This window comes from Musa acuminata, chromosome BXJ2-4, assembly GCF_036884655.1.
Source record: "Musa acuminata AAA Group cultivar baxijiao chromosome BXJ2-4, Cavendish_Baxijiao_AAA, whole genome shotgun sequence".
NCBI lineage: Eukaryota > Viridiplantae > Streptophyta > Magnoliopsida > Zingiberales > Musaceae > Musa > Musa acuminata.
Window position 1 is genome coordinate 47,288,537 of NC_088341.1, and position 23,043 is coordinate 47,311,579.

At 38.7% G+C, this 23,043-nt stretch overlaps 2 protein-coding genes across 3 annotated transcripts; one reads left to right on the forward strand and one right to left on the reverse strand.

Moving 5' to 3' along the window:
• Positions 1 to 221: 221 nt before the first annotated feature.
• LOC103982138 (uncharacterized) lies at positions 222 to 7,975 on the reverse strand. Its single transcript, XM_009398955.3, has 6 exons — positions 7,793 to 7,975; positions 5,750 to 6,131; positions 4,180 to 4,376; positions 2,219 to 2,360; positions 1,419 to 1,572; positions 222 to 653 (listed from the first exon to the last, which is right to left on the reverse strand). The coding sequence occupies exons 1-6, from the start codon at positions 7,858 to 7,860 to the stop codon at positions 622 to 624; spliced, it is 975 nt and encodes a 324-aa protein (XP_009397230.2). The 5' UTR covers positions 7,861 to 7,975; the 3' UTR covers positions 222 to 621.
• Positions 7,976 to 19,371: 11,396 nt separating this feature from the next.
• Positions 19,372 to 22,899, forward strand: LOC135611339 (cytochrome P450 85A1-like). 2 transcript variants are annotated; one of them, XM_065107064.1, is made up of 9 exons: positions 19,372 to 19,982; positions 20,563 to 20,770; positions 21,071 to 21,220; positions 21,300 to 21,548; positions 21,655 to 21,741; positions 21,833 to 21,911; positions 22,022 to 22,128; positions 22,216 to 22,340; positions 22,529 to 22,899. In XM_065107064.1, exons 1-9 carry the CDS (start codon positions 19,792 to 19,794, stop codon positions 22,641 to 22,643), a joined length of 1,311 nt encoding a protein of 436 aa, XP_064963136.1. In that variant the 5' UTR covers positions 19,372 to 19,791; the 3' UTR covers positions 22,644 to 22,899. The 2 variants fall into 2 exon arrangements, with proteins under 2 accessions (XP_064963136.1, XP_064963135.1); XM_065107063.1 differs by having other exon boundaries at positions 19,375 to 19,982; positions 20,563 to 20,884.
• The last annotated feature ends 144 nt before the right edge of the window (positions 22,900 to 23,043 follow it).

Here is a 23,043-nt window from a genome sequence, read left to right on the forward strand (position 1 = left end):
GCAGCTTTTGGCTTGTATTACATGTTTGGATTATTTCTTTTAGTAACATCCAAGCATTATTCACCATATTGATTCGATTTTTTTAGCTGCTTCTCCAGCAGCCTTTCTTCGAAATGGCCGAGGAGGCAATTCAAGGCCGCAAATGTTCTCAAGAAAACACATCGCCATATCATCACTGACAACAAACAAATATCCATCAATCATAGCAAAACTGAGAGACATGTTAGGGAGTATCCATTCTCGTGTTGTTTTGCAGAAAAAGACTATGTCCATTACACCCACTTCTGATGATAAAAGCTTTGCAGGAAAAGAATCACATTGATTGTAGAAAGAATCAAATGACATCTCCAGGAAAAGTTAATAAAAAATTTCCTGGGGAAAAAGTGTCTGTGATTGTTGGTAGAACAGTCAAAGTGCTGAACTGGGCGCTCCCAAACACTATTTATTGCCGTATAAAAGGGATCTTGAATGATGTCTTGCCGTTGCTGCTAAAGACATTTAATGGGGACAAAACTCACAGCAGATTTGGATTCTCCCGTGTGTGTCTCGGCCACAAAGATGAACACTTCCTTTCTGCAACATGTTATGATGCAACTTGCTGATTCCCAACTATGGTGGCAATCAAATCTCTTCGCTTACAGCACAAAGCCTTTCTGAAACACCAACAGACGCATAATTAGAAAAACTTCATGGCACATGAGTGGGGACAATTCATGTTTGCTATATTTGCATCATATCATGTTCTTAAATCCAGCAGTCAGCTGCCATCACTTGTTGCTAGGGGGAGACTCGGAGGACCTGCAGATAGCAGGGATTAAGATGGCAGAAACTGGCTTCGTCAGGGCCTTGATTGAACCAAATCTTCTTAAGCTTTGTCCTCGTGACTTCCTAATGAACCTAGGATATGTAATAGTGCTCACTAATAGCAACAACAACAACAACAAAACTATAAAGTCCCAATTAGTTGGAATCAGTTACATGAATCTTTTGCCGTAATGAGATCTGTAAATAATCACATCTTTAGTTAAGTTATGGGTATTTAAATCCTAATTTCAGTTTCTATTAAAGTCTTTTCAAGTCTCTTTACTTTTCGTACCATCAATAGTATCGTCTTCTAACTTCTGATTATGTAATGATGTTCACTAATATATAACAAAAAAATTTATTAAAAAAAAACAAAATTGAACATCCTCTTTGATCAGTCTGACAGCACCAAAATATTTGTTGTCATCAAAATGCCAGCATTTTAGGCTGTAATTTTGCTAATTAAAGAGTATCTTCCCTACGGCTGGAAGGTTTGATCTAATTTAAAGAGTATGCATACTCCAAAATAAAATAGCAGGAAAATAAGAGAAAACATAAAACATAAAAAGGTGCAAAGTAACTAATTGTTTGTAAATAAAGAAGAATATTCTTACTCAGATATTCATATGCTACGATCATCGTGGTTCCCCATGCTGACATGCTGAAAAACCTTGGTCCTAGTCCTCTATAAAAGCCTTTCCATCCATCTTCAGCAATCAATCTTTTTACTACTTGTCTTACATTTTGTTTCTGCATATTGTCCATAACCTACAAGATACCAATTCACCAGAATAAATTGAAAATTAAACTATATATATATATATATATATATATATATATATATCAGATGTCAAGAAAAATCAATGTAACTACCTTATCCAAACAGTCAATGGAACGGATAAAATGAAAAGGATGACAGGTAACAAAGAGTCGTACTCTTCAATGTGCTCAAGTTATCAAAACATAACAAAAGCCCAAGACAGATTTCAAATTTGCATGATGTTAAAGTTTCACATAATGCCATGTCCCAAGTGGTGATGGTGTCACCTTGTGGCACCAAAATCTGCTGCTGATTTTTCTATACATAAAAACTGATGCCACAGTGAGACTGAATTATTAATGTATTATGTATCAAAGTGTAATTAATTGTGATCTAAAGTACCAAGAACTGTACTTCTCCATTATAGTGTTTCTAATATGGCATTCTTCAGTCCCTTGGTTTGAGATAATCTTTTCAAAATTGCAAATGTGTCATTAGCATATGTGCATGATCGTTGTATTCATTACAACATATACCAAATTGCTAAAAATTGAAAGTACAAGCAGCAGACTATATGAGACTGTAGAAACGAAGCTTTGGGTTGAAATTAGAATTTAGAACCAAGAAAAACTTAGTACAGCCGGAAATTAGTACCTGCAATCGTGTCTTTATTGTGTCTAGAGGAGTTGTGACACAAGATGCCACAGCACCTGCAATGATACCACCAGTTGCTTGAACACAAACTATCTTTGACTGGCTAGGAACATTTTCCTTGTCATTGCCATGACCTAGGAGCCTGCCATAATGTAGACCAGCAAATATATGTAGATAATTCTTGCTAATATGAGGCACATAAATATGAAACATAAACAAACACACAAAGATAAGCTTGTGAATGTTTGCAAGTGCACAAGCACACATAGAAAAAGGAAACATGGAGAGTGAGCAAGTGCGCCTCTTGCATACATTTATATTCAGGTCAGTGGACGCACATCCACTGAGAAGGTAGAACTTTCAACGGATTGGATTTTTCCAAAGACAGTTTGAACTGGATAAGAATTAGCTCTGATCCAACAATATGACTGGCAATTCGAGCTAGGTTATAATTCAACATAAATCTGTTTAATACAGATGATACTAAAGTATTATAATGTATAACACCTTTTTTATCTTGTTATGTCTAGATATTAGGTAGTATATACAGCACTAGTTATTGTACTGATCTATTCAATATGAAAAATTCATACCAGTCAGGGCAAATCCAATGGTGCACATTAAGGCTAGACCATTTACAGCTAAGGGGAGGAGAAACCCCCATTGCCCTTCCCCAATACCATCAGTAATGGACTTGAGGTTGATCCAATCCGTATCCAATCCATTTATACCCAAGAGAAATACATATAGAGAGAGAGGAGGGGCGGAGGGAAGGAGGAAGGGTCTAATTTGGGAGGAGCTGAATAGATATCCCCAAATTTAGCACTAGAAATAGCCTGTAGCTCATTTCGCAAAAGAGATTAAGAAATGGATAGATCATATTTTAGACCCAAGTATCTCACTAAACATATTTCAGGACACTACAATTTGTCATCTACCTAACAGCCCACTTTATGACAAGTTCTTGACTAAAAGCATAAGAATGAGTTGTGATGTGTTGTAGTGCTACAGGATGTATGCTTGGATTTGTTCATAACAAGTGAGGTAGACATGAATGTTCCTTTTGCACAGAAAGATGTACATGTTTATCACATTTCTGTGTTGGAGAGAGGTGGTGCACGACTGATGGATATATTTTAAAAAGAGAGGCCTAAAGAGGAATTCAAAACTTGTGCTTAAATAACGATGATATAAGGTAATCCTTGGCTTATCCTCATTCATAGAGGGGAACACCAATAAACTCAGAATGTGTCAATAAGCACTACTTTCTTAGCCTATTCTTCTTCATAAGGGTGTCATAAACAGGGATGAAGATAATATTCAAGATGTGAAGAAGAACTCAAACTTTGATGAACCACAAGTACAGTGATCTAGTCTGTCATGCAGCAAGTCATGTGAATCTTTAAAAGTCAACAGTCCAAGATTTGAACCAAGAACCCATACATATAGATAACATTCATTTAAAGTTTATTATGGAAAACAAATTATGAGAAGAAAGGCCAATTACATATCAGCATCAAGCCTTACAAGTTCAGTCGATGTATATTTGCAACTAAGCCACAGGAGTTATGGGTAACACAACAGCTAGTGATCAAATAGAGAATATTTTCTCTCATGCCAAAAATCAAACAGATAACCTATCAAAAATAAAGTGCCAAAACCAAAAAAAAAACTTTAAAAGGCAAAAAACAGGCATGAATGGTATTGTTGATCAAGATACAAGATTCCCTTTTCTGGTGTTCATGAGCACTGCACATGATCTGCATTAAAGAATCAGCATGCTTATCTCATATACATGAAGCACTAAACTCCAAGTACATTTTCATTTGCAGCTTATAGAAAATATCTAAACATGAACAGCAAGACAATAAGATGTGAATAATCTATAAAGTAAACAGATTACATCATCATCCACATGCAAGCTTTTCAACATAAAATAACAAGAAAGGCCAGTATTTTACTTCCAGATGACACGTTGGCTGGAACCATAACTTGCCCACCATACAGCACTAGAAGGAGAATATGTCATGACAGACAGACCAAATCCTCTGTACAGTCCACGGATCCCATCAGACTTGATAATTTTACGAGCCACATCAAATCCACCATTATACTTCGCGAAACCAGAGTATCCTTGAACCATCAACTTTTGGCTAACCTAGCAGAAAACAAAAGAACAAAACATGATCTTACAAAACAAATCAAATCAGCAACCTCAAACATAGTAGGCAGACTTAAGTCAAATACTGAGAGATAGTCAAGAGTATAGTTTGAAAAACCTGGCCCTAGATAAACAAAATCCAGAGGCAGTAGTTCATAGTCAGGGAAAATTATATTGCATACTTTTCACGCCATGGTCCCTAAAACATATAGCATCTGATATGACCTGGCAAAGGTTGACGTTAATAGATATCGTCTATAGAACTGAACTAAGTAATGCAACTTTACATACGAGTATTTTCTGACTTTGGTCTATGGCTCAGAAATAGCATTTTAGAAAGACATACCCAATTATTCAAAAATAAAGATGATGAACTATCATATGTATTTAACTTCTACAGCTAGAATAATAGGAAAAATAGCATTTCTTTGACAAATTTTCCATTGCTATGTAGTAACCAAAGGCAAGCTCCTATCCTAAAGGCTACAACCACATGAAGTAAAAAAAATCAGCAAATGATAGTAAAAAAAATCCTGCAGGCTTAGAGCTATTCAAGTTAAGAGAATAGATTCTTCTATAACTTATAAGATGAAAGTATACTAGCAATTTACCAGATAAAAGAAAATTAAAGTAAATATAATGCATGATGCATTGGTATGTTTTCTCACACAGGATAAACCAACACAGAATATTGGACATTGGAACAATAAACAGAATAGAGACAAGTTGAACAGATTATATTTTAGTTGATGGCTTTAAGGGGATAAGCCACTTTTACATTTAACAAGCAGCATAAGTGCAGAACCTAAAACCATTTTCGTAACAAAATTTATCACCCACAGAAGTCATAATCCACATGGAAAACCTGCATGCTCAAAGATAAGATGTAGACAGTCAATTAAATAGTCAAATACCATTAAGGGACTCATTGTAAGACCAGGAAAAAAGCATTTTCCAAGAAGATTATCTTTTAAGCTGAACTAAGGTTTTGATATTTCCTTGATGATTGGAACTTCAGACAACTATGCTTATTCTGTTACAAACATCTGAAACAAAAAAATACTGCTAATCCACTATCATGATTGAATGAGAAAAATAAATCAAAAACTTAAGATCCATTCAATTGATGGAAATTTTGTCTGCCTATTCAGATTACTTTTTAGGTTCTAGTGAGCCAAGAATAATGTAATTTGACTTGTTTCACTTGTTTTCAAAGAGAACAAATCTTGATATTACATGGAGAGAAAAGTCATGTAAAAAGTACTGTCGAAGGGCAAAACCATATTCACTTGGAAAAATAGAAAACAAAAAATGTTGCTTGATCTGGAAATTAAAAAAATATAAGAAATTGTCAGAACCAAGAATTATACCACGTCAATAGGAACAAAAACAGCTTGGGAGCACAGAGATGCTGACATGCCAGCAATGCCATTTGCTAGGGCAGCTTGAACTGGTTCAGAGAGCTTAAAGGGTTCCACCAGGTTTAGTGAAGCCATTTTTGTCATTTCCAAAGATGTCAGGAAAATGATCCTGGCAGGAACAGCTCCGGTAATAACTGTGCCAAAGCCCCTATAAAGACCAGGTATGCCATCAACCTTGAGCATATTTCTGAAAGCCGAAAATGCATTCTTCTGTACAACATCACTTGAAGCAACCTGCATCCTGGTCTTTATGACAGAAAGCGGATATAGAGCTACAGTAACACCACTAAAAATTCCAGCTCCCACAACAAATAACTTGGTTTTGTCGAGCCTGCAGAAAAGAATTTAGTAGTAACCAAAAAGCACCAAGATTGCTGAAAGCTCAATCAGGAACAGACAACAATAGTACCGTAAACTTGCAATTTAAGTACAACTAACAAAATCCATGAAATTTGTGACAATCACGGAGTGGGGTCAATGATTATAATTTGATCCCACCAGAATCCATAAATGGCACTCACACATTATGCAAATCTTGTTGAGCTTGAGCACTTGATCTTATCTACCAAATAACTTCTCGTATACTTTGTAGTTAAACTATCTCAAGCCTATCTCTAGAACTTAGTTTCTCTTTTAGTTTCTCTTTTTCCATTTTCTTTCATATAACATCTTAGACGAAAATCTAATTAACCATGTTTTGATGTATAAAGGAATAGAAGATCTATCATAATTTAAATCAAGAACTATGAGCTATAAAATCCATCCTTGCTTTTGGTTCCAACATCAAGTTATAATTTCTTGAAATACTCCTCAACTTTACATGGAGTCTATAATCACCATTGACATAATTGTTTAATTGGTTTGGCTGCTTAACTAACAAGAAGAAAAAGGACTATATTGAGAAACCTTATAGAAAAGCCAAATAAATTATCAATGCTTAAAGAATAAAAAAAACAAACAAACAACACCTGAAGAACACTAACAAGCATTCAGCATATTAACTCAATCAAATAATTTCAAATAAGATACCCATAATACTCAATTAAACGATAAATGGGTTTTGGGTTTGTATTACTTTTTTCATTAGAAAGCAAAAACCGAATTCTTGATAAAGAGTAAAAACCACAGCAAAAGAAAAGGCCAAAAGTGCTGAAAAATCATAATAGGGAGACATTCTGATCCATAAGATATAATCAAGAACAACCCAAATCGAAATACCCACAATTTGAGGAAGACTTTGACGTGATAGCAAGTAATGACGCAGAAGAGACAAGTAAACCCTAAATTAGGGTTTGGAATAATCCAAGAACACCAAAAAGATTAGACAGAGCAAAAAAGGAAGATATAGTCAAGAACAAAGGAAATGGACAAACTCACAAATCCGAGGAATCTAAAGAAATAATCAAACGAACTAGCAAGTGGTTGGCAATATCCAATAACACTAAAAAACCGAACACAAGATGGAACAAGTACGAGAAAACTAGGGAAAGTGTCAGACGAAGTAGCAAGGGGCGACCAGTAGAAAAGTAATCTTTGAACTGATGGTTAGCAACATGCAAGAACACCAAGAGAATCAAATATTGAACGAGAGAGTAAAACGCCGAATATAAGATACGAGGAAACAGAAGAAAGAACCAGACGAATTAGCAAAGGGCGATCAGCACAGAACAATCCTTGAATGGATGCTTGATAACAACCTAGAACACCAAGAAAGATTAAATCTTGCGCGAGAGATGGTAAACTTTGACCACAAGACCAAGAACAGCCCAAAAAAAAATAGAAAACCAAGAAAGAGTAAATCTTGAGGAGTAAAATCCGAACATAACATCAGGAACGACGCAAATGAAAAATACGAGGGAGAAAACAAAAGAATCAGAAGAAACTCAGCAAGTGGCGATCCAGCAGAGAAGTATTCTCGAAATGATGGTTAGCAACATCGAAGAACACCAAGAAAGATCAAATCTCGAGAGGTATACAGAAAGAGAAGCTTACTTGTCCCAGTTGATCTCGGTCTGGTCGAAAGATGGAACATTAGGGCGAGCGATCTCCCTCGAAGCCATTCCCCTTACCGCCGAACCGAATCGAGAGAAGGGGTTCGTCCGCGAACGAGAGAGAGAGAGAGGGATCGAAGAATTGCAGCGGGCTCCTCTTGGCTCTTGCCCGCGACTTATAGCGACAGCGGGGCGGCGGCGGCCGCGAAGTGGGAACCGAGTCCTCGAACCATTGGGCTAATGGATCCTCTCCAACTCCTGCACGAGTGGACGCATGATCGGACCGTTATTACTACGTCGTAGCGATTGGGCCCACAGTATCTGACGGGCTTGATGGGGTATTTGACGATTGAAATTAGAAGACACACAACTGGGAAAGCAGATGCTCCCGTCGCCTCAATGCCTTCTTCGCTTGCGCGACAAGAAAAAAGCAACAAGATTTTTTATTTATTTATTTTTCTATTTAATTATCTTTTTTATTTATTTTTTTTTCTCTTCTTAAATTCAAAAATATAATAATAATAATAATAATAATAATAAACAAGAAAGGTGTACATGAAAACAATATCCCTTAATTACAACTTAAATTAACCCAACACCCATATGTCGAAATAATGATAATAATAATAATAAAGATGATGATTACAAGTACGATAAACATGACTTGATCGAGTGAAATAACCCGCAACATTCTCAATTTATTCTCACATCAGATAAATGAATTTAGATTAACATATAAATATATATACATATGATGATATGCTATTGTTGGTTTTAACTTAATCCCATCTTAATCAAATTAATAAATGGATTATCACATCAAATTAGTATAAGAGTCCCTCTATCATTAAAGCATATTAAAAGGTTCTAGTAGGAATTATTAGAGGTTCTAGTAAAAAAGAGTTATTCATGTATAGAATCAAATGGTACGTTACATCATACAGTTTTTTCTAAACTTTGTCTCGTATGCATTGTTTAGGATATGATTTTGAACTGAATCTTATCAAAAATATTATATTTAAATTAGAGATATTGGTTTATAAGAGGTTCTAGTAGAAAAGAATTATTTATATAGAATCAAATGGTATGTTACACTATACAGTTTTTTCTAAGCTTTGTCTCAATGTAGATTTATAAGAGTTTGATTGGTATGTTATTGGTAACTTCAGTCTAAGCATTTTGAGCCAATGGTTCAAACTTAACGAAATTAATGAGTATATATCAATTAAGTCAATCAAGATGGGCCATGATAATTTGTATCAAAATTGGTTTAATATTATGATATAATGAGAGGCTTACGAAGGAAAGGACAATATGTAAATAAAGTCAAAAGTGTGTCATAAGTATATCATTATTAACTTCGGTTTAAGCATATTGAGTAAGTGATTCGAACTCAATGAAATTAATAAGATCATTCTCATAATTGGAATTAAGATTAAGGATATAATAAGAAATGATAACTCGTACACGAAGTGTCATAACATAAAATCATCATGGGCTAAGCCTCATATATATTATATTATAATTTGATTTTAACTTAGGCTATGTCTTGAAGATGACGTTAAGTCCTAATAATTTAATGAATATACTATTATTAATTTAAGCTTGAGTATTTTGAGATAGTGGTTCAGATTCATAAAGTTAATGAGTTAGAATCAATTTATTTATAAAATCAATCATAACAATTGATAACAAAGTATGTCATGATGTGGATCCACCACTGAATTAAGCCTTACATACATTAAAGTATTATAACACTCTCGATTTAGTCTGGCTAATAAAGATGTGATAGGTGTACTATTATTAACTTTAGTTTAAGTATTAACTAAGCCTCACATATATTAAGGTATTGTAACACTCCCCGTTTAGTATCACATCAAAAATGAACTAAAAGTTAGATTAGCTAAAAAAGATGTGATGGGCATACTATTATTAACTTTGATGGATATATTATTATTAACTTTAGTTTAAGTATTTTGAATCAATAGTTTAGGCTTAATAAAGTTACTGAGAAAATTATCCTATCATGGCCCAATATGAACTACATTGGGTCTTAATGAGCACATCAATTCCTTAAGTAAGAGAAATTATAACACTTTGATTTAGTCTCGTATCGGACACAGTAAATGTACTAATGTCAATTTCAACTTAAATAATCTAGGTCATTAATTATGTTGTTTTTTCTATCTAGTGTCGTAACAATCGATATTATAGTCAAACTATTATTAGCGCATAATAAGAGACTAAAGAAGAAAAGGACTAAGAGTAAATTGGATCATCTCTAATCCCATAAATAGTTTTTTTCTACTCAACTTATCACCTTCGAACTAATTGTTATGATATGATTTGATAAGATAATTAACTTGATAATTTTATTAAGCTTGAATAACTAACTCAAAATATTTAAATCGAAGTTAACAATTATATATCCGACCTTTATTAGTTAATTTAAGTCTTAGCTCAAGGTTATGTTTGAAAACATATTTACATTTTTAATGTGGCAGTCCAAAAAAGAGATTTGAGGGAATGTGGAATTTTGCAATACCTTTAGTGTCTGATGAGAAATAAATTAAAATTATATTTTAAATATATATATATTTACATTAGTATTATTTGATAAAATTATATTTCAAAAGTTCATGGATATTTTGTGATAAATTCACCCTTCTAATATTTCTAATATTTATTCAAAAATTAAATATGTATTTTTAAAAAATAAATAAGTAAATAAATAAATGAATATATGTAATCTTATACAAAATTTTATATGGCCCAAATATATATTAAATATAAAATAGTATTTTATATAAAAAATAATATTTAAAAAAATAAATAAATAAAATTTTACTTTATTGAAAACATAAATCATGTTAGTTTCCTACTAAATCATTTTGAGAATCTTGTAATTTAAAAAAAGATCATAAAGTACTTTCAAATTTTAAAAATTACATTACCATCTCATAAATGCTAAAATGCTAATAAATAACATATTTCCATTACAATATTCAGGTCAGATATGATTTCAAAAAACAATAAATACTAATTCATATTTAAAATATGCATTGGGCTCCAATACACATTTCAAATTTATTTCCAAACACATCCTAAATCAAGAATGTTGCGATAATATAATGAATACATCAATATTATCATCCCACAATCCTTAATAAGTAGAGGATATTGGAAATTTTCTTAAATTTAATCAATCAATCAATAATAGACAATTTGCAAGTACACACATGTACATGCATAATTCAATTGTGTGTGTGTGTGTGTGTGTATATATATATATATATATATATATATAGAAAGAAAGGTTGCCTCAAATTGAGTTCCTCCTTCAGTTGCACATCTCACACTCAGCAGTTTCAGCTCTTTATGCTGCCTCAACACAAAAACTGGATCTGTATCTGAGTTGTAATCTAAAAGCTGCATTGCCAGCGGAACATAAACTATCAGATTCGTGATTGCTATTTCCACACATAGTTAATGGAATTTGATGGTTTTCTAACAATAGTCTATACAAACGTGGCTGATCATCGAGTGACGCATCCATAGTTCATATTTGCCGATCATACTTTGATCATCTCTGCAGAATCCTGAGCTCAGGAGAAATTGAATTTGGTGATCACACAGGAGTGGGCTCTGTAGCACACTCTCGATCGCAAAAACTTCAAAAATCTTTGGGCACCTCTGTGATATCTGCTGCTACTTGGATCACACTCAGGAATTTTTCAACGAGAATGCGTCGAAATAATCGATGTTCTCTCTCGGTAATGAACTTAAATCTGCCAACACACATCCCTCGTTGAAGAGGGAAACCCCACGTTGTGGAGAGCAATCACACCACGATCGATGGCATATTTGATTGTGTACTCCGGACATCATTTGATTGCCTGAACCCATCGACACTCGTCGGTTCAGGTTCGATGATGAACTTAAGAGATGTGTTAGAACAGAATATTGCATATCAGTTCTTCATCGATTTTGATGCGGAATAATGCAACACATGAATCGTACTTGAGGCGCACAATTTTGCTCGAATCATAGCAGCTTGTGGTTAACCGGGATGAAATCCTGCGTCTTTAAATTCAGCATCGTGTTTGGCTGTAATTTGGGATCCATGCATCTTCGGTTTCAGGACTGTGATGAGATGATGAAGCCGGAGTCTTTGGATCGTTTCCGCTTTTGAGATCTCGATGATGACTGCCGATACTTGTTGTTCATCGACTCCGAGGACGGGCTCCGGTGTTGCCAAAGGTCAGCTCATCTCTTGCAGCCCATATCTTGTGTGTTCAAAGATCGAGAAAGATGCAAAACCATTTCAGGTTAGGCTAAAACAATTGATAAACCAAGATAATAGAAGCAGACATGCATCTTCATCATGCTCCTTGCATTGCAAACCAGTTCCTTTGAATGAACATGGAGGGTGGTTAATCTTCAACATTCTTATCAAGATATGCTGCATGCAGATGTCTCATATGTGAAAAGAAGAAAGCCAATAAAACAAATCTCATGTGTGTCTTTAGCAAACAAATGATAGCGATGCCGACTGCGAGCTTCTTCATCATAACAAATACAAATTGCAGTAGATATCACGACTGTAAGCCTTCAATTTCTTTGCTCGTGTTACGATAACTGTGCTACCGTGATAGGGGGTATCCGACAGAAGTAGTGATCTTGGAACCTAGTAAGAGTTGCACAGAGTCTACACGAGTGTTCCTCCACATGAAAGAAGAAAAGGAAAGGCTAGGTGACAGGATGTCGGCCTGCAATAATTGTCAGCCAAGGTATTGAGGTGCTCGAGGTGGAAATGGAGAGTGCAAGTCACTCAGCAGAAAGTTTGAAATAAAGGATGAAGTTATGGAGACCATGTGAGCGCATCGAATACATGGCTAAGGGGGGGGGGATCATAAATTACAAGGGGTCCAGCGGAACACAGGTCCAACAGTAGTCGGCAGGAATAAAGTGGAAGACAAGAGACTCTGTTGCAAGCAGACACTCCTCGTCTTGGAGATCTAAAAGATCTTCAATGACTGCCAAACAAGATGTTGATCCATGCAGCCGAGCGACCGACTGTTGACATAATCTTCAACCCCTACTATTGCAGTACGCTCGTAGGATCACAGCGACCGCTGCCGAGGCACAATTCTTTTGCATCTTTCGGACGTATTTGCCTACGTGAAAGTATGTATGCATACTGTCGCATGCTTGCATAGCTCCCACTGGTCTAATGCTCCGTCGGCGTGAGAGTACGGAGTCGAAAGCAAGGAAGAGATTTGCTGTTGATTCGATCCGGTACAGAAATGTCAAACGAATGATGATCAAAGCCATTTGATCTTTGACCGGTGCAGAAACTAGAAAGAAAAGTCCGGGCGTGAGTGAATGTGGTACAATAATGTCGACCACAAATGATGAACGAGCGTGGCCAGAGAGGATGGCATTTCTTTGTGGAAAAAGAACAAGCAATTTGGGGAGCATCAAAAGTTTGACTTGGATGCTTGGCGTTCGTAGAGCGCAGTGCTGCCGCAGGCTTTCGGCCTGGCATGTGAAGACTTCAGAGTCGTGTGTGAAGGACGGATGATGAACTGCTGTTCCATCTAATCCAACGGAGTCGAACGAGGATACTGAATCGGGGCTCGGTTTGAAGTGGAGTTAGAGTCGACGATACATCTGTCGAATTCCCACCAAACCTGGCCATGCCGGAAGAGGTGGAGGGCAAACAGCAACAGCATCGAGAAGGACGAGTCCTGAAACCAAACAAAAGCTGAGCCAGAGTGGTTTAGATTCTTCCTGCAACATGTTGGTTGGAAGCATCACGAGCGCCTGAGCCCGGCTGCTCTTTACCAGAGTTACCTTTGCGTGCGTGCGTGCGTGCGGAAATTGAGATGTAGGAATGGATCGCTTCGTTCCTCTTGGTCGAGCTTGACTTGGCACGGGGTAGTTTACATCGGAGGAGAGAGAAGTCGACTGTGACACAAGTCAAATAACAAGAACAAGCTGGTCCATGGCCGGCCATGTGATCGCCACTGCCACCGTTGCTGCAGGGAAACAGTGGGTGTATGTTGCAGAGTTGTGCGCATCATCCAACGACATATATGGGAGTTTGAGCTTCTTGGGAACCCCTCCCTGTATTCTCTCTCTTCCTCACGCTAGGTCCCCAATGTACGGTGACTTGGCCCGCCGGCCTATAACATTCCCCCCCCCCTCTCTCTCTCTCTCTCTCTCTTCTGACTCCTTTTGGTACGTGCATGGGAGGAACCCAGAGGTCGAAGAAGCACTCGTGTGACAGCAGAGATCCCACGTGGGCGTGCTCAGAAGTGATCTTTGTCCTCTTCCGTTGCCCACGAGTGCTTCCGCTGCTGCTGCTCCTCTCTCTCTCTCTCTCTCTCTCTCTCAGCTGCTAGATATCAATCAGCAGCAGGGACCGCACGTAAACAGTAGCATTGTTTGGATTATGGAGGAAGAACTGTTGGAGTTTAATGCAGTCGGGGACCAAAAAAGAGAGAGAGAGAGAGAGAGAGAGAGAGAGAGAGAGAGAGAGAGAGAGAGAGAGAGAGAGAGAGAGCGAGCGAGCTCGACACAACGCTCTTGTTTCCATCGCCATGGATTAGAACGGAGTAGGCTTGGAATGAGAAAGGACGTGACAATTGTATCGACATGGCGTGGAATCATATGCCACAATATATGGCATATATAGAGTGGACCAGAATCCATATGTTTGGTCTACTTTTGACTTTGATCACGGTTGGATCATATTACAAGTGGTTCGATTGTATCGACATTATGATTGTTTCCGGATGTGACGACCGCCAAATTGACATCTCAATCAAATTCCAACCCCCTCATTCCTCCAAGGAAAAAGAAATCAAGATGCATTTAAGTATGGAAAAGGAAAGCTTCTTATAGCACACGGAAAGAGGATGAGGACAAGAGAGACGCCCTCGTGCAAATGGTGTTTTGTGAATGATTGAGATGCTCACCATCCTTTTGTAGAACCCAAAGGCCAACATTAATGGAGGGGGGGAAGGCATAATAATTAGCTTACCGTCCTACTTGAATCGTATAATTAATATATGCATACATCTTGATTTCTAAAGAGTATATAATTAATAATGTTATTTCATCATAACATGTTCATAGTCGAAGAGTATTTAATTAATTTCCAAGTAAAATCTCACAAGTGTATATAATATCCTCTCAGGTCTACTCTTTCTCGTATTTTTTTGCACGTACAATTAAACGGTACACACCATGGATGGATCAGCTTCTTTGGTGCATGATCTCATTGCCCTATGTGTGTGTGTGTGTCTTTAGGGCCTAACATTCCTTCCTCGTGCACGCGTCCCTCTCAAGGCTTCAATCTCCAAATCGATCACTACAGTCAAATCGAAGGTTATGTGAGATTGGAGCATGATCATGGACAGGTGCCAAATCAACATGGCTTTCTTGGTCTTGAATTGGACTCTTGTTTGCACGTGAATTGATCCATCTTCTTCCTCGTTCAAGCACATATTTTAGAGAGAGAGAGAGAGAGAGAGAGAGAGAGAGAGAGATAATTATCTGTGTCATCGTCATGAGTCATATAGAAAAAGAGATGCCGATGTTTGCTTCCTTGGCATTATCTAATGATTGGAGGCAAATTTGCGTTTCACACTTATGTCTGGGCCTATAATTCTATTTGAACAAGTGAGGCATAAGATAGTACAAATGTTCTTTGATTGTTTATTGAATTCCTCGTAGATAATGCGAGCAATTAGTGGTGCAATTTTTTCCCATTGGTTTTAGCAGCTTATTATGTAGAGATTTTGACTTAGCATACGAACAATGGTACTCGCAATCCTTGTCGGTATCTAATTATTAGCCTCGAATAGGATTCTCATCGACAGTGGAGAGATTCCCTCCGTGTTACCAAGATGGAGAGACCGAGCCAAATGGGGAATTTGGTAATGATGTCGAGATCTTAGACTCGATTTCTGTGTTCATCGACGGTCACAATTACTCGCTATTAATCCTCATTTGTACTCAAAGCACTTGGAATTTTTTAATTATACAGTTTTTGTAGGTAAATCCATCATGTGTGATTATAAAATTCATCGAAAATATTAGGATCGATTCGATTTTTAATTATATTCTCTATTTGTTACTAAATATATTTAATTTTTGAAGGATATTACAATACTGTAATCATGATAAAAGGGAAGAAAATTCAATGACATCTGTTACTCTCATGCCAATTCTATTAGAGTCGTTCTCACCATCCATTTTTCTTATATCAGAAAGACTATTTTGATAATATTAGCTATATATATATATATATATATATATATATATTTGTAACTACACATTTTGTTCTTAAAATGATATCAGATGTATATTCTGATCAATCGATCCATCTAATGATTCAAATAGATGTGCAGAAATGGTTACATTAGCCTCTCACCCACATTCTCTTTCTCTCTGTGGCAATAGCACCAGTGGTTCTCTTTCTCTGTGTCTCGATGTGTACCATATCAATTACTCTCTGTGTCTGTGTGTGTACCAGATCAGATCAGTGGCTCTTCCTCTCTCTCTCTCTCTCTCTCTCTCTCTCTCTCATTGGAATAGTGGCATTGATTGGGAAAAAGGCGAGGACAAGAGAAAGCAGAACAAGACAAGGAAGCGCCCTCGTGCAAAGAGACATTGATTGAGAGGCCCACCTTCCTTCCTCCTGCATCCATCCCACACATTCTTTTACGCCTGCGCTTCCCCACCCCTCTCTTTCTTCCTCATCTTCTTCTTTTTGGATCCATGGAGATGAAATGCTTTCACGTGGGGGTGGTGGACATTCCCTCCCTCGCCCACACGTACCCCTTCCTCATTTTTAATGCCGGGACAGCCAAAGCAGTTGCATCGGCACAACCCCTCCTCCTCCTTCATACACGATTCAGAACATTATTCTCATGGACATCAATGTCTGTAAGAGAGAGAGAGAGAGAGAGAGGAGAGGTAGAAATTGTCGATGCAGCAGTTGACTCTTGGTGTGTGTGCCTTTTTATTTATGTGGATATGTGCCAAATCTACTTGCATGCATGAGAAGAGAGGACAGATAGATGTAAATGAGAGAAACAAGAGGAGTGATTAAAATATCCATGTCTCCCTACAGCTCATGCCTCCGTGCTTCAATAATGCGAACCACTTTTTCCTCATCACATTCCTTGCACATCCACCAAATTAATGGCTCACCTCTGTTTCCATGCATTCATGGAAGGAAGAGAGAGGGAGAGGGAGAGAGAGAGAGAGAGAGAGCAGCAGCAGCACCGCCACCACCACCACAGACGACCCTTCTCGCCTATGCCGACGACACCTCTTGGCAATTTAATATGGCGTACCTTTATCCTCTGAAGATTTCATGAGAAAGAAGGGCAAAGGGGCAACTACATCTTGGCTGTCAAATCAACATCCAAGGATCTCGTTGGGACCATGCCCTTCCCTCATGTCGCAGTCCTAGGCATCCTCCTCTTTTCCCCCTCCCCAAGACAACCAGAGTCGAGAGATTAAATGGCGACTCACCAGGCAGGTCTTCGTGTAGACGACTCAGTTTACCATGGAGCCTCTGTGCTTAGGACTTGCTGCTGCTGCTCTATCTCTTCCCTGACGTGTTAAAGCTCAGCAGAGGTCATTCTTTTTGGTTGGTCACGTATGGATGGATGGAGGAGGACCCTTAGCCAACGACAAAGTTACTCTCATCAAGTATGTTTGCCGTCTTATCGATGGTCATGCCATGTCATGCCATGCCATGCCATGCCATGTCATGCCATGAAGGAGCAAAAATATACATCATCAGCGGTGTTTAAATATCGATGTAGCTAAACCTCCAAAATAGTTATATAGTGGTTTTTGGCCCCCACACTTTGTTGGGTTTCTCCCCGCAGCCACATGCATCACAAAATAGTTATATTTGCAATGGGCTCAGCACCTCTACTTAACAGGCATGTGAGGAGGACCTGGTTTTTTCATTGTTCCTGTTGAGAGTACTATGCGCCACCCCCTTTTCCTCCTTTGGTCCGATGTGGATCTGTAATGTTATCTTCGGATGGAACTCTTTCCATTATTATATCTCCTCGGGTCATGATCTCTCTAATAAGTTGGAACCTCCTTAAAACACTTCTGATGAGACCCGGGTTCCCTTGTTTGAGTAATCGCCCCGTAGTTGTCGTAATAGAATGAATCAACTCCTTGCTAGTTGGCCTGACTCCTAGATCTGTGATATACTTCTTCATCTAGACTCCCTCCTTTATTGCCTCTACTGCAGCAATGTACTCCGCCTCTGTGGTAGAGTCAGCAGTAGTATCATGCTTGGAACTCTTCTAGCATACTACTCCTCCATTCAGGGTATACACAAACCCCGAATTTGACTTGCTATCATCGACATCGGACTGAAAGCTCGAGTCTGTGTAGCCTTCAACCTTAAGGCTACTACCTCCATATACTAGTAAAAGATCCTTAGTCATTCTCAAGTACTTAAGGATACACTTTACTGCTTTTCAATGCTCCAAGGCTGGATCCTCCTAATACTTGCTCATGACACTCAGAGCATGCGCTATATCAGGCCTAGTACGTAGCATGTCATACATGATAGACCCTTTCGCTGAGGCATATGGTATCATATTCATGTTCGCTCTTTCTTCAAGAGTCTTTGGGGACATACTCCTAGAAAAAGATATCCCATGTCTTATCGGAATGAGACCTCTCTTGGAATTTTCTATGCTAAACCTTTTGACAATGGTTTCTATATACCTGGACTGGGACAAGTCAAGCATCCTCTTGGATCTATCTATATAGATCACAAGATATAGGACTGGGACAAGTCAAGCATCCTAGGATGCTTCCCCTAGGATGCTTTGGCTTTACTCATGTTGAATCTTTCAAGAACCTTTTCAATGTAAGTCTCCTGAGATAGCCAAATCTTCCTTTTCTTCCTATCACGAAGAATCTTCATGCCAAGTATTTGTTTCACCGATCCCAAGTCTTTCATGGCAAAAGACTTACTTAGCTCTCTTTTAAGCTTTCCAATTTTTTCAACATCATGGCCAACAATCAACATATCATCAACATATAGCAGTAAAATAATAAAATCATCATTTGAAAATTTCTTCATAAACACACAATGATCAGATGTGGTTCTATCATACCCTTGGCTCATCATAAAAGAATCAAACTTCTTATATCATTGTCTAGGTGCCTGTTTGAGTCAATATAAGCTTTTCTTAAGCTTACATACCAGATTTTCTTTTCCCTTGACTTTGAAACCTTCTGGTTACTCCATGTAAATTTCTTCTTCTAAATCACCATGAAGAAATGCTGTTTTCACATCAAGTTGTTCAACTTCTAAATTCAAGCGGGCAGCCAAACAAAAAACAACTCGGATAGAGAACATTTTCATAATTGGAGAAAATATTTCTTCAAAGTCAAGATGTGGTGGTGGTGGTGGTCGTCGTCGTGGTGGTGGTGACCATGTGCCACCTAAACATGCTGGTGATTGCTGACAAACGCTCTTTTCTTTTCTTTTTGTTTTTCTTCCCACATCTCAATGCCCCAACTCCTCCTGATCAAAAGCTTCTCCGCTTAAACATCCGATCCTCCCACATATACTGTCATGGGCTGCATCAAACATGCATTCCGAAAACAGTGCATGAGCAACATCTGCGGCGGATGCTCCTTCTCCGACTGCTACCTTTTATCGCCGAGCATCCACAAGGATTTGGATAAATAAATCCTTCATTGGACTTCCAACACATGGGGCCTCGGTCAAAGACAGGCCTTGGAAGCTGTGAGATCTCTGAGCTGTTTTAACCCCTAACCTGCTACGGAGGGGATCGCTTTTGTTCCTCACAGGAAGCAGGTAATTGACTCTTACCGGGGCCTCTGTGACGCTATATATAGGCATGCGCACTCGGAGCCAGGGAGCAGCAGGAGCACCCATCCCCTTTTTCGCAGCGCTCCTCCTTGGTTGCAGAAATGGTGGCCTTGCTGATGGTTATTGGATTGGCAGTGAGCTTCCTGGTCGCCTGTAGTGCCTTGTTGAGATGGAATGAGGTGAGGTACAGGAAGAAGGGCCTGCCTCCAGGGACTATGGGTTGGCCAGTCTTTGGGGAGACTACAGAGTTTCTGAAGCAAGGTCCTGGCTTCATGAAGAACCAGAGACTTAGGTGAGCCGGAAAGAGCTGTGCTTCCTCAACTTTTCGATTCTTTTCCCTTCAAATTGTCGAATAATGAAGCACATATCCTTGTCGGAAGTCATTTCACCTTCTTTTTTCTGACTTTTACCATCCTCTCCAAAATTTATGTCTCTGCATTTTTAGGTGTGATTTCTCTGTCTGTCGGGTTTACAGAAATGAAAATTTCTTCTTCTTCTTCTTCTTCTTCTTCTTCTTTTATCTGTTTTAGTGGCTTTTACTGAAAAGTAGCTTGGTGGAAAGCTGTTTCTCCAACTCCATTTCTTTTTCTTGATATCTGCTAAAAGACTGCTGTAGCTGTTTCTCAAGTACTCGATATGTGATGATGTCACATTTCTCTCTTTCCATTCTCCCCTTCACAGATTTTTCTCCCATCCGCTCATGATTTTGTTGGCATTAGCTGTCCTTATTTTATCATCCCTGCTCTCATCCAATGAGCGGCTCCTAAGCAATATAGAATGCTGCATGGATCCAAACTTTTACCCCAGCTTGAAATCTATCTTCTCTCTCTGGAATGTGGTCCAGGTGTTCATGTTGTTCTCTCGCTTTGCAGGTATGGGAGCTTGTTCAAGTCACACATACTGGGATGTCCCACCGTGGTGTGCATGGATCCGGAGCTCAACAGGTTCGTTCTGATGAACGAAGGGAAAGGCTTCGTCCCCGGGTATCCCCAGTCCATGCTGGATATCCTGGGGCGATCCAACATTGCAGCCGTGCATGGTGAGATGCACAAGACCATGAGGAGCGCCATGCTTGGCCTGGTAAGCTCCCCAATGATCAGGGACAAACTCCTGCCTAGAATTGATGAGTTCATGCGATCTTACATCGACAATTGGAGTGGAAGCGTCATTGACATCCAAGAGAAGACCAAGGAGGTCAGCCGGTTTCCAATCCCTCCTCGCGTTGCCACAACTCCTTTACGTTCGTTCGTTCCAAAGTCAAGCCTCTTGGAAAATTCTCCTTTCATCAATGATTAAGAATCCGAAATCCTTTTCCTTGTTTGATTGCTTTGATCTGTCAACTGACATTTAAGATTTTGTTGCTTCCTTCTTTGCGTTCAGATGGCATTGATGTCGGCCTTGAAGCAAATTGCAAGCATCGAGACTGGTCCAGTTTCTGAATCCCTGAAAACAGAGATCTTCAAACTTGTCCTCGGTACTCTTTCCTTGCCGATCAATATTCCTGGAACAAACTATTATCGGGGCTTTAAGGTAGCTACGAATTATTATCGTTTCTTGCTATTACATAACAAGATGCGAATCGATATCTAATGGGCTACTACTTGTACAGGCAAGAAAGAATCTCGTGGGTCTGCTGCGCCGGCTAATAGAGGAAAGAAGGATTTCCAGATGCTCCTACGATGACATGCTCGGTTCCCTCCTCAAGGTCGATGACAGCTCCAAAGTAAAACTCAATGATGAACAAATCATTGATCTGATCATCGCTCTGGTGTATTCTGGCTATGAAACTGTTTCGACAACCTCGATGATGGCTGTCAAATATCTCCACGATCACCCTAGAGTCCTTGAAGAACTCAGAGTAAGGCAGTAAAACCAATCCTTTTTGTCTCATAAGTCTTTTCATCTTCTTCTTCTTCTTCTTCTTCTTTGGCTTATTTCTTATCACTCAAAATCTGGACTTGCAGAGCGAACATTTGGAAATTCGCAAAGGAAAGTCACGAGAGGATGGAATCGATTGGAGCAATTACAAGACAATGAAGTTTACTCGTGCGGTAATTTACTGACTCTAGCTGAGCTCTGTGTCTTCGCTGGTTTAGCGTATTCCGATAACTCCCTCACCGAAAACAGTCCTTATCATTGTAGGTAATCCTGGAGACCCTAAGAATGGCCACGGTGGTCAATGGAGTACTTAGAAAGACAACCAAAGATGTGACAATGAAAGGTGAGGCCATAAGAATGGAAAAGAACTATTTACTTGAAATGATTCTAGTCCCGATGAGCTTCATGATATTGCTACATTTTCCTGATGCGAAGAGCCGATGTCTTCATCAGGTTTCATAATTCCAAAAGGATGGAGGATATATGTATACACCAGAGAGATCAATTATGATCCTCTCATGTATCCTGAACCTTTGACCTTCAACCCATGGAGGTGGCTGGTGAGTGATCACTGCAGTGCATCTATGTTCTTTTGGCCAATGATACATGTCCGAAATGCTAAGCATATACACCTTCATCAAATGCAGGACAAAAACTTGGACTCGCACCATCACTTCATGCTGTTTGGAGGAGGAGGCAGGATGTGCCCGGGGAAAGAATTGGGGACAGCGGAGATTGCAACATTCCTGCACTACTTTGTGAGCAGATACAGGTCTGCAGATTCTCTCATGCTTTACCTTCAGTCGCTTTACTCGACACTGCAACAGAGCATAGTTTAGCTACATGAATCAAAATATAAGTCCAAAACAAACTTCAAATGGTAACATCCGAAACATAACATCAAATCACCGGACACCTTGTTCATCAGTTCATGGTTCAAACTCTCATTTCTTGTTGTAGGTGGGAAGAAGTTGGAGGGGATAACATACTTAAATTTCCGAGAGTTCAAGCTCCGAACGGCCTGCATATCCGAGTTTGGGATAACCAAGATCAAATTGTACAGAGCATTAGGTAGTTTTGCAGGCGAATGATCGGGAGAGAAGTGTTACTGTAACTTGTTGTTCTGGAGTCACTTGGGGCAGAGGAATATAACGTAGAACTAGCATCATCATCCAGATAGAGGAGAGGTACAGAGAGTCTCTGCTACAAGGGCTGTTTATACAAGTATGATTAGTATCTGATAAATACAAGATGAAGAAAATTTCAGAATGTTTCTGTACGTGGTTGGTCACCAATTCATGAAGCAATATTCTCACTCACAATGTTCCACATCTTATTCTTGTACAGTGATCTATGATGAATGATAGCATGATCAGCTTAGCTTTCCAAGTTTTTGATGGTCCAATGGGAACTGTTTGAGGTCAAACAAAAGCCATTAAGATTGTCATTAAGCGGCTTGCAACTCCAGAAGCAGC